At 49.3% G+C, this 12,375-nt stretch overlaps 1 protein-coding gene across 1 annotated transcript in view; it reads right to left on the bottom strand.

The window, feature by feature from the left end:
- The window catches only part of PTH1R (parathyroid hormone 1 receptor), a 123,108-nt gene extending 110,995 nt beyond the window's left edge, over positions 1 to 12,113 (bottom strand). The window contains exon 1 of the mRNA XM_050892771.1: positions 12,016 to 12,113. Within this exon, the coding sequence (XP_050748728.1) occupies positions 12,016 to 12,090 (75 nt within the window). The 5' untranslated portion in view covers positions 12,091 to 12,113. The remainder of the gene's footprint in view (positions 1 to 12,015) is intronic.
- Positions 12,114 to 12,375: the final 262 nt, after the last annotated feature.

Here is a 12,375-nt window from a genome sequence, read left to right as displayed (position 1 = left end):
AGTGTTCAAGGCCAGGTTGGATGGGGCTTGGAGCAACCTGGTCTAGTGGAAGGTGTCCTTGCCTATGGCAGAGAGGTTCGAACTAGATGATCTTTAAGGTCCCTTCCAACCCAAACCATTCTATGATTCTACGATTGGGGCCAGCAGTAGGGTAAGGAACAATGGTGCCACCAAGAGGTAAAGCAGAAAGTGATGAATAAAGAAATCCAGAAAAGAAGCAAAAGCTACTGCCACAGCAGTGAGACAACACTTAATTGGTTCTTCTGGAGGACTAACAGTGCTGATAATGAAGGCTGGCACTGTCAGCAGAGTAGAAGGGAGTTAGGCACCTGGCTGGGAAAGGAGTTGCATGCCCATGTCTGCTAGGTCTCTGCGCACACCCTATGGACCCTCACCCATACGTGCTCCCAGTGACAAAGCTGACGGCTATTACGCAGCAGATTTGGCTGCATTGCAATTACAGGAGGGATGGGTGATTCACCTCCGTGTCAGCAGAAACAGGAAAACTGGCAAATGGAAGGACACAGGGATCCACTTGGGCTGTCTGCTCCTACTCCACCTCAGGCCTCTCCTCCACGCAGCTCTGTTCATGGGATGGCAGTCAGTTCACCCTTTGGCTTGGCCATTGTTCTGCTTATCTGGGTAACTCAGAGCCCTTATCGCCCTAGGAAGTGCTGAGTCAGGTCAGCCAAGCACATGCCCGCATTGACCTCTATGGAGATTCTCTTTGTGTTCAGACTTGTTGGCACAGAACCAGGGCCGGATCCTTACCTGGGTGCAAAACAAGGGCTGACTCTGTTCCATTTTCACCAGCTGAAGCACTCTCCCCTCCCCCTGCTCCTCTATAAAACTGAGTCATCTTTTGCTGATGACAGAGTAAATTAGGAGGACACACTAGCTGTAACTTTGAATGGCCTGATTTCCCACTTCCAGTTCTACAAAATATGTGCAAAAGGCACTTAAAGCTCAATTTGTTGATCACACCGACATTGTCAATGACACCAAGGGATGCAAGGGCAAAATCAATATAAAAATTTGGGTAGGAGAGAAGAAAAAGCAATCATCTATTGCACAGTCTGCTTTGAACACTGATGCTAAATTTGCTCATATCTCAGAGATTCAGACATCATGATTTGGCAACCTTTAAGAATGGACCCAAATCCACAGCTGAATTCAGCCCTGTCCTGTGGTTTGAAAAATCCAGCCTGCCCGCATGCTTATCATCCTTCCCCACCGCCACCATAGCCAGAAACAAGAGCGACACTCCCCCCTTTCAGATCCCCCCCCCCAAAATTGCTCTTGTTTAAATGCTTTCAAGAAGACATTCGTTGCACAAGGCAGCCAGCCACAAAAGAAGCTACTGAAGCATGGCTGAACATGGTTTGGAGAAGCATCTGGAAACTGGGGGCTTGTCATCCGACCCAGATCTCTCAATTTGCAGAATCCTCTTCCTTCCCGTCCAGATGCAACCCAGGGCCAGGAGACCAGGACCAGCATGTGCCAGTTGGGCTTCTCCAATTTACCCTCTGGCTCTTTCCTTATTTCCCTGCAGTGACACTGATTGACATCAGATGAGATTCTCTTGGCCCTTCTGCACTCCACAGGAACACCACTGATTTACGCCAGCAGAAGGCTCTGGCCCCTTGAGCTTTGTGGTTTCTGTGATGAGGTTAAGGCAAATCACAGAGAAAATCTGATCCCAGGAATGAAAAAAAACAACAAACATGCTTCATTGTGGTGGTGAAAGGCTGATGGAGAAACACCAGTCATGGTGGGAAATGAATTGGGGATGAAGCTGGTACTCTGCAGTGGGATCATATGGTGGGATCCGAGACTGTTTAACAATGCTATGGCGTGAGTCAGAGCTGTACAGTTCTACCCGCACGCTCACTTGTGTATACACACATACATAACAGTTTTGTACCAAACCCTGTGTCTTTGTCAGCTGAGGAAATAAGACCTCGAGGCCCACCCAGGTTCTGTGGGGTGCAGTCGCAGATGATCTGTGGTGGGATGCTCTGCAGCTGAGGAGGTCCCTTGAGGATATGGGGCAGCTCCGAGATGCACGAGCACCCATTGCTGACATCTAAAGCCAAGCAAGGGAAATCAGCCCTGTCCTGCTTTGGCCCCATCCACTGGCTAGCCTGGGTAAACAGTCCTGGTAATTTAGCACAAGCAAAAATAAGCCACGTCTGCATCAGACCCTCTGACCACCTACTGGTGTGTGTTTTAGTAACCATGGCTGTTTAGGCTGGGAAAATGTTTCCACCTCAGTGCCTATAGAGTCATCTCTCTTTTATCCTTTTCTAGGAAGAACAATAAAAGTAAACCACGTTTCCAAATGCACAGAGTCCACGTTCACTCCCCACAAGTCTTCTGTGCCTTTGCTGCACACGCAGAGCAAGAAATGCCTGAAAGCACACAGAAAGTCAATGGGATAGCTAAATCTCAGCTCCTGATCTCCTCTCCTTACTGAAGAGGCCATTTTAGAGCAAGCAATTCAGTGAGGGTAACCTCGAGGGCACTGGAAGAAAACAAAACCTCAGAGAAAACTTCAGGGATATTAACTCTGAGAGGTTAAAAGGCTTCATAAGCTGATGGCTCTTGATAAGCCAGCAATTCTAGCTTTTGAAGCTCTATATGTTGGTCATCTCTTAGAAGTCCCACCTCTGATCAGCTCCCTCCCACTTGTATTTTAATTTTTTTTTCTATATTTTTACTGAGCTGAGTGAAATTGCTAACCATGAAATAGATACGCTATGTAATGTCGCCTTATTGATCTTACTCTTCGAGTGCAGCCAGGAGAAACAGGTCATTTCCTTGCAATCACTCGCCATAGCCGGTGTCGCAAAGCTACTTTAGCTCTGATTGCTCAATGTCTGAAAGGAGAAGTGGTTTGGGATGTAGGAGGCGAGAAGAAAGTCAAGGTAACGTTGAGGTGAGGCAGGGGTTTAGGCAATAAAAGCGGGATAGGTGGAAACAGCATGTGAAGTTCATGGAAATCAGTCCAGTGGTTTCACTGAATTTTGGAATTTGGTTTGTATCTTTGCAAAACAAAAGAGGCTACTGGCTATTTGCTCCTGGAGGAGATCAGGCATTGTCTAACATGTTTTAATTCACAAGATCAATGAATTAATTACTCTGCAGGTTAACCTACCGTTTCCTACGGCTGAGCAGCCTCAGGAGCCCCTGGCCCCACTGTGTCACTAACTAAAGTGGGTTAGAGACCATTCTCAGGTCTTGTGAGTAAGGGAAACGGCAGTAACACGGTCGGGGTGCAAGTGAGCCTGTGCGTGAGCCAGAGTCAGCCTTGCCTTTTGGTGGGCTTCCGTGTGCCTACAGGCAGTGGTCTGAATGCAGCCCATGTGCCTTCCAGGTTGGTCAAAAATGTTGGTCTCTTTCTCCCTAGCCTTGTGAAAGAAAGGCCAAAGACAGTGACAGAAATGACAGAGCAGGCTGTCATCACGATGGGGAGATGGAGCAGGGGAACAGCACAGTGCAGGAAAATGTGAACAAAATCAGGTTCAAACAATGCTCCCGGGTCCAGCAGTCCCAACCTTCCTGGGCAGAGTAGGGCTAGGGTGCTTCCAGCTTCTGAAACCCTCCTTTTCCTCCTGAGCTAAGAAATGTCCCACTCTGTATCTGCTACCAGCACCATTCCTGTGGTTAGTGTACAGGATGGGCCTCGGGCTCTCCTAGGATGCTTGAGTGCTCAAGGCATATAAACCAGGTGAATAAATCAAGGCAATAAGATGATGATTAAATTACTTACTAGTAGTCCTAAAGAGCGGCAGAGTCCCCCAAAGCCCCACTGAGTCTTAGTTAATTGATCTTTTGTCCTCTGCTACGTGCCCGGGAAGTGGTAGTCCCCATCTGCTGCTCCTTACAAAGCACCTCATCCCTTAACCTGCGGCAAGCATGAGATAGGTTTTGCATACCACTCACTTTTCTGTTAAAACATACAGAAAAAAACCATTAAGGTCCCAAGCCAAAGTTCAGTGAAGGGAAGAGAAGGTTTTCTAAGTACACCCAGCGCCATTCAAACCTGCTTTTACAGATGCAATTGAGGCTGCTACTTGCTCTCAGTGTGGCAAGACCAAGCAGATAAATACACTGAAATGCTTGGAGAGAGGGGAAGGGAGACAGAAGTAAAGATAACATCGAGCAACCCTGATTAGCAACAGGGCAGCCATGTGAAAAATGAGACAACCAGCCTGCCTTGCGTGCTGAGACAGCAACTCCTGTCCCCAGCCCTTGCCCCAGACACGGATCTAGGAGGAGGTCTTTTTCGAGAGGCCAAGACTCCTTTTGATGAGCTGCCCTTATCTGACAGACGGCTGATACTCGAGGTCGTTACAGTGGAAAGACTCAAAGACACGAAACACCTTTGGACTTTGAGGGTTCATTTGTTCTGCACTTTGATAGGGTCAGAGAGGTGGGCTAGGACAGGACGGCTGTGTTGCCTAGTCCTGCCCGGCTCAACACCTTCCTCAACTTGGACGTGGTGGGAATGGTTTGGCTTGACCATTTCACTGTCCCTGCAAGCAACAGACCAGAGAGCAGGTAAGTAGGTACCAACTGTGCTGTATCTCAGCTTGTCCAGGCCAGTCTTGGAAGTCCCTGTTTATGTCTGTACTGCTAAACACAAGGGCTGGGTCCTGTCCTCTGGCCCTGAAACCAGGTGGCCACAGCGCACCTCATGTCTACAAGCCTAAACTCATTTTTCCCCCCCAAAACCAAGAATGTAGTCATATCCAATATCCCTGACCTGTGTTATCCTGCACCACCGCTTGGCACTACCTGCAGGACTCATCTGCTCAGATGAAAACTCTGCCAAGAAGTGTGCTAATGATCAGATGGTGTGGCTGATGGAGGGGAGGTTCAGAGGTAGCACGGAGCCTACACTGAGCTCACATTGAGCCCCGTGGCTTACATTGTTATACATGTATTTATTGCCAAGGAGCGGGAGGTACAACAGGGATGGGGTGTGGGTCTGTCAAGCAGAGGGTTTGGGGGGCTTTATGCCAGCATAACATGACTGTACAACCATGATGTCAGGGCAAACCTGCACACATTGCTGGCCACTCATCCCTTCTTGTCCCCACCTCTGTGACACAATCTCTCCCTCGCGTGTCTCGGGGATTTATCCAAGCCTTTGCTGTGCAGCTGCCATTCACTGACCCAGCTACAAACCTCCTCCTACATTTATTTTCTTTTTTCCATCTTGGGTTAGTTTCGTGCAAGCTTAGTGAGTTGAATCAGCTCATGGAAGGGTGCACACGGTCAGGAGGGAAGAAGGGAGACAGAAGCACAATCCCTGTGCTGCTGAAATGCCTTGAACCAGGGATGCTGGAGGAGTAAGAGAGAAAAGGGGCAGAGAAGTCCACTTTCTGCTTTGCTGGTTAAAGGAAAAACACATGGCCAGAAAGACAGGCCAGCCTTGCAGAAGATTTCAACAACTGAACCCTCACCTGAATGCTGTCAGAGGGATTTGTGTTGCAGGACAATCAAAGTACGATCTGTTAAGAGGATGCTGTCAGTCCAAAATTTTCCTTTCTTGAAAATGAGGTTTCTGGAAGTCAGTCCAAGCTGAGCCTCCGAAGGGAAAGGAAAACCCTAAAACACAGAGCCCCTCTAATCACTGGCAAGGGTCAGCCTGCCCTCAGTGGAAATAAAGGGATTAATGCCAAGCCAGGTACATCAAGCAAGAGTTTGGGTGTTTTCTTCCCATGACACAAGACAGCCAAGCTCAGTCTGACCCAGCAGGTACTCTGCTGGCTGAGTTTCAGCCCCAAGGGTAATTTGTTTATTGTCACATCGTGGAAGGTGCAACACAAAGATCATCTTTAGTTCAGCAGCTCTTGCAAGGCCAGCTGAAGTTTGAGGTGTTATGGGTCGAGATAGCCAAATGATATTATAACCGCCCAGTGGATGCAGAGGGAGAAAGCAAATTCTCCATGTCAGGGCAAAATATCTTTGATAGGGTCTAATCTTTAACACAGGCTGATCCTGTTGAGTTCTTTCTTTTGGTCAGGGCTTGCATTTTCTTTGGTTTTTTTTTTTTGTTCTAATGGTTACTAATTGAGAGACGCTAAAATTTCACTTAGAGCAGGAGCTGAGCAGACAGAGAAACCTCTCTACGCTTGCCCTTTTGCAGAGAAACAGCCCATCTAAAAGGGTGGGGGATCTCTGCTGGCTTCTCGCTTTGGTCTGGACAGTGCCAGAGGGTGAGGGGGTTTGGAGGGATCAGAGCTTAAAAGGCTGAGACGAGCCCAGCGACAGCCGTGGGGTCGGAGAGCTGCACAGTCTGGTGAGTACCTAAATACACGCCGGACTTCATCGTCCTCTCCCAGTGGTGCAGGATGAGGATGGAGCTGCTCAGCAGCAATGAGGGCCAGTTCCTGGAAGGGGTTTGAGTCGGAGGCAGCCGTAGTCTGGCTCTGCTATTCCCTCCTCCTGGTCTTTAGGCACAAAGAAAATTCGACGACTGCAGGGTTTAGCTGGAGCCATAGCTCTGTCACCGGCTCCAGGGAGCAGAATTTCCCCAGCCCTATAACCCGATGCCAGGAGAGGTGCTTTACCACCTCACCCCACACTGCTTGGCTGGAGGCTGCCCGCTAATACCTGCGATTTAGGGGTTTCAGTGTGATGAGCGTGGTGTCTGTGCCCCAAATCACTTTGCAAACCAGGGACTGATTTCAATTGAATTTGATCGAGGGGCTGAGCGGTGCATTTCCCAAGAAGAGGGAAACCCTCCAGCCAGCATCTTTACACCCTAGGAGAGTCCCTTATCAGTACACCCAGCCCAGGAAAGGAGACGATAGGAGACACACAACTGTGGGACAACTCTCACACTCTCAGCATCGTTTTTCAAAGGGAGATGGGAGCGCAGGGCGGCGGTGGCAGGGGCAGCAGCTGTCTCTGCTTGAGCTGTCTGGGCTGGGGGTACCCCTCGCAGGGACTGCAGACACACCGCCCTAGCCGGAATAATCCCACTGATCTCAAAGCATCACTCCGGGGCTATTTCTAGGAGGCCAGAAACCAAACAACAACTGCCTGGACCTGAAAAGCACACCTCGGATTTCATTTCCTCCAGCCTTGACCCCCCTGTGTGCACAGTTGCCCTGTTGCTTTTCCTCTTCCCGATGCAAGGAGCTCACACCAAACCCAGCCTGCTCAGGTCAGACTTGCCACCAGGCAGCTGAACTTTTTTTGGCTTGCATGGGATGAAATCACAGCCCATGCATTACCCTGACACGGAGGCTTGTTTGCTTTATATTTTGCGGTTGAGTATTTTATAGTCCAGGGATATCTGCTAATCCCGAAGTACAATAACAAAAATCGTATCTTTCATAAATACATGGGGCAGGGATGGGCACGCTCCCAAGCGTGTGTGGAGAAAAGAACATTTCAGACATTGTTTCCTTGCACTTGGAGCCTGACTTTATTTAATGAAGTTAGACAGCTAGTCGGGATTTGCAGGATCTCGATATAGGATTATTTTATTATTATTATTCTTTTTATTATGGGCTGTATTCTGAGGCAGAATATGATTATCTTTCCCTTCCAGCTATGAATTATTCAAGTTCAAATCCTTCCCTTTTCCCGATTTATGAAGATGTGGGTCTGATCAGAGGAACAACAAGAAACAAGTCAAAGAGCAATACACCGACCAGCACCTCCTTAATCCAGCTGCTTTGCTGCCTGAGCACCGGGGTCTTGGCTAGTTGCTGACCTGAGTATCGCTCTGGTGTGAACTTTCTGGTTTATACCGGACCTTCCTACCAGAGATTAACACCAATGCTGGTGTGGATGCAGCTCCCTTGGGAATAGGGGCTGGGACCTTTCTGCAGGTGACCTGGCCGAGCTTGTCCCTGTTTTGGGTTATGCCTGCAAGAAAGGGCTCCAAATCCCTTCCTGACACCCCTTGAATTTCTGGGGGAGTGCTACAGCCTCTCTGCAAAACCAGAGGCAAGCTTCAGCATTGCCCAAGCAGCCTGAGTGGGGCCAGGGCTGGGGAACCACAGGCTGCAGCAAACAGAAAGGGGTCGAGACCGTTCTGCTGCCAAAATGCATCCCCCTAACGTGCAGCACCTTCTGCCAGGCACCGAGCGCTGCCGAAAGGCAAGACCCCCGCGGTAAAGCGGGGCTCCCTTTTGCTACCCATTTCACACCCCCCATGGACCTGCTTCCCTGAGCTCAGCCGACTGCAGCCAGCTCGGGCTGATACCCGTTTCCCAAAATGGAGCTATTCTTGTCCAAAGCCCTGCAGAAGGCTGGTAGCTTATTATTGTTATTACTATTATTATAATATTATTATTATTATTATGCAGAATATCTCTTCCAGTGACAACTGGGTTGGGGGCTGCCGGACTGAGACTGGCAAAGAAGGAAACAAAGTGAAAGCCGAAGGGGTCGGCACAGCAAACCATGGGGCTTTCGGCTGGGAGTGGGACACAGGGAGGTTTTTCTGCAAGGAGCTCTGGCAGCGCCTTTCAGATAAAATCATAGTGTCTACATCTTAACTTCTCCCATGCTCGGCTGATGTTGGACCCTACCTTTAAAGCTCCTTTTGCACACATCTTCTTTTCAAGCCCATGTTTGCAGGCTATCTATCTGGCTCAGGCCAATCTTGCTTCCCTGGCCCTTGGACCAAATAGCAGAATTAACCCAAATTTACCCCCTCACCCTGCCAGATTTCAGGCACAAAGCGCTCAATCGACAAGCAAAATTCCCCTCGCTGTTTAGGCAGGTGTTAATCATGATATTCCCGGGGAAATGCTGGGGGACGACTCCTCTGGATTGCCAGAGGAGTTGGAGGAGAGCAGAGCTTCACCCAAGACTTTACCCCACATTGAAGACAGCCATCTCTCCCTCTCAGCTCAGGGCAAAAGCTCAGGGGAGGGATGCTGATCTCGCTGTGGATTTTGTGTGGCTGCAGGCTCTTGGGGGGGGGCACGATTTCTGCACAGACACTTTTAACTCTGAGAGGACTCACTCCTGTAACATTTTTCTGTGTGCCGAATTTCCCACCCTGGTTTACAGTTAATGCGGGGACATGCAGCCCGCACGCTGCGGAGAAGTGATTCAGCTGCCAGTGTCCTGCCCCATGATGTACCAGTGCCACAGGCAATCCGAGAAACAATTTCCCATCCCTGCTTCAGCACTCTTGCATCAAAAAGTGCCTTTACTATCATCTCTGCTGGCTGACAAAAGGCATAACGGGAGTGACAGCTTCAGATTTAGGATGCATCGTGCTCTACCCGATCTCGGCATCATTGACTCTCAGATGCGAAGTGACCGAGCTGCAAAGAGCCCAGCAATTAGAGCCACGGCTCTCAAGATTCAAGTCTTCCAGCCTCAGACAGATGAATTGTGCCCTGAAACTCTGAGTGGTCAGCTGCCTTAGTCTGCGGGAATCCTCCTGACTCAAACCCCACAACAGAGCTTTGCTCTGCTCTGCTGGGGGAGTGAACGATCGGGTACCACTTTTAGCTTAGCCCAAAGCTGCCAGGGAGCCTGTCTTTAAATTAAGTACTTGCATCCCCATCCTTCTGCAGATACTCTCATTGATTTTTGCTTGCTTCTTCTAGGAGAGAGGCACTTGGTGACTTCTATTGATAGCAGCACATAAAACACCCTCAGACCCGCTAGCCAAATATCAAGTGTATATACGACCCTTCTTATAGTGTAGCTACCAAGACATCACTGTGCTGAAACATACAGTCAGTACCATTCCGTGTTTTTAAAGTTCATTTAAAAATCAAGTTAGTTTGGGAAACAAACAACAACACCAAAAAAAAATCAGGCTCTCGGCACCCAGCAAGTTGTTCCCTGCCTCGCAAATTGTTGTACAGTGGGATGACATGGGGCAGACCTTCTTATTCTGCCTAAGTGGATGCCAGAAGGGACACACAACATCTCTGCAGCCCCTAAATTGTCAGGACAACTTTTCAAACCTTCTGGCAACTCCTTCAGCTCTAAGTACTGGGTTTGAAAAGCAAGGGATGTGTCTGAAACATGAACTTCAGCCTGGGCCTAATTAACCCAAATGGGGTTTCTAGCGGCAGGACCCTAAATCAGTACAGGAGGGGATCAGGCTTTTGGAAACGCAACAGAGCAAATAAATACTCTTGTGCATTTCTCACATAGCCCTTCCCAGCAAATTTCCCTGCTTTCTTGCCCCTCTGTGACTCTGGCAGAGCTATTCCTGATTTATGCCCAGGTCCAGCTCGCCCTGAGCCGGTGCACGGGGCACGCTCAGCTGCTCCAGCCATGAGCCCCTGTCACCTACCAGCGCTGCTGAGCAAATCGCTTGTGATCGGAAAGTGTCTGTTGTGACGGGGGTATAAAAAATAAAATAGCCACCGGGAACATGAGACAGCTGACCCTTGGTTCACTGGCTGGTCCTCTGCACCTTCTGGAGGTACTGGGACGTACTGGGAGAGGGGAGTAAACCGGGAATGGGACTGGAGATGCACTGTGCAGCCTCGCCTGTCTTTTCTGGGTCCTGAAGTTCGCCGAGCTCCAATCTGGCTGTTTCACGAACCTGATTTTCACCGGTACCCACAGAGACCCCAAAGCTAGCGGGAATTTTGGTGCTGACTTCAGCGGCAGCAGGGCTGTGGAGGTGGGGGGTAGCAGGTGCTACAGGACCTAGCCTGTCATGATATGGCCCCAAAGTCAGATACGGTCACGGAGATGCTAATCCAGCTCCAGAACAGGGGAGAAACCTCAACCGTCACTAAAACCTCAACAAACCTACGAGTGGTCCTCCCAATTTCCCCAGTTTTCTTTGGCTTTTGAAAGGTTTATTTGTGCTTAGAGACAGAGCAGGACAGGGATGGACTGCAACAATGATTGTTTTCCGAGGGACTGTTTCTTCTCATTTATTGATGAGATGTTTCCCTCCAGCACGATGCTGGACACGTCAGGGAAATACCCACCCCTACCAGCCCTGCACAAGGTCCCAAGCAGTCCCTGCCAAACCCAGGGGACAGGGCTGAGGGTGATGGTTCCCGGAGGGTCAGGGAGGACCTGGCTGGAGCCAGGGTCAGGGTGAGCCCACTCCCTTTCAAACACATCTCCATCCCTCATGGAAAGCAGACACCGCTTTAGGTGGTGGTCGTGCCCCTTCCTACGCCAGAAGGCATTGAGAAATGGTAGCAGTAGTGGTGATTCCAGGGATGGAGAAAGCAAGGAAAGCACGTGTCAAAGCAGCATGCCCATCAGTGGGTTAATATCTGGTGGCCGATATTCTGTATGACATTTCCCTTCACTTCTGCAGAAGGGCTTTGGAGACCACTTGGGGCTGCAGAAGGGGGTCTGTAGATCTTAGCCCATTCCCCATCACCACCTCCAAGGCAGTTTTGACAGCCTTTAGCCCTTTTTGCTACCTCTGTAAAGATATTCTGCCTCGATGTGTGCAGGAACAGGTGAAAACCGTGCCAGGGAGCAAAGGGTTAATACTACTTTCATGCTCCTGAGTGTAAACTGTCTGCAAGCCCTGCACTCTAAGGTCCTCTCCAAATTGAATCCCAAAGAGGAAGGCACTGTTTCACTGAGATTAAGCAGATTTGCAGATTAAGAAGATTAAATTAAAATTAAATTTGTCATCTTGGGGAGGGGGGTGGATAAAAAAAAAGAAAAAGAAAAACTTGCACTTTACCCATCGGTGTCTTTTAAATTATCCCCCAAAATGCTTTCCCCAGACCCCTGTCAAACTGCACGCGTTCCTGTCCGGAGGGGTTTAAAAGTGATTCAAACTCTTCGGGAAGCACAGACATTTTAATTTCATCTGATGCAGCAACTCGGAGACCAACTGCACACACTATCTGCCAGCGAAATAAGCCACTGGGCTGCAAAAAAAAAAAAAACAAAAAAAAAAAAAACCAAACCCAAAACCAACAAACCCAGCGCTCTGCCTTCTAAATCCTTGATACAGTAAATTACTCATCAAGGAAACAGCCGCGCAGATCGTTCAAGAATGCGAAGGGAAAAGATTGAGGGACTCACCAGAGCGTAGACTGAACTCAAGACGGAGCAGCAGAGGATCAAACCCAGACTGTGATAAACCAGATATGATCCCATATCCAAGAGGCTTCTTCCAGCATCCAAGCTCGCTCAGGGAAGTAGGAGGACGAGAGGTCTTCCAGCGCTCCGGTTGTAGATGATTTCTCCTTCTCCTTCCCTCCCGCCCCCCCCCCCCCTCCAGAATTTGTGTTTGTTTGATTGTTTGTTTGTTTCCACAGTTTTAGCCAGAAAGGCACATGACAAGAAACCTCGGTCCTTTGCTTCGTTTTCTCATGGCTGGAGATCTGGGCAGCTCCCTAAATGCAGCCGAGGAGCCCATGTGAAGCGGAGCAACTTCGCTCC

This window comes from Gymnogyps californianus, chromosome 2 (genome assembly GCF_018139145.2).
Source record: "Gymnogyps californianus isolate 813 chromosome 2, ASM1813914v2, whole genome shotgun sequence".
In the NCBI taxonomy this organism is placed as follows: Eukaryota; Metazoa; Chordata; class Aves; order Accipitriformes; family Cathartidae; genus Gymnogyps; species Gymnogyps californianus.
The sequence above is the reverse complement of the archived record's forward strand: the minus strand, read 5'-3'. Positions and strand labels throughout refer to the sequence as shown.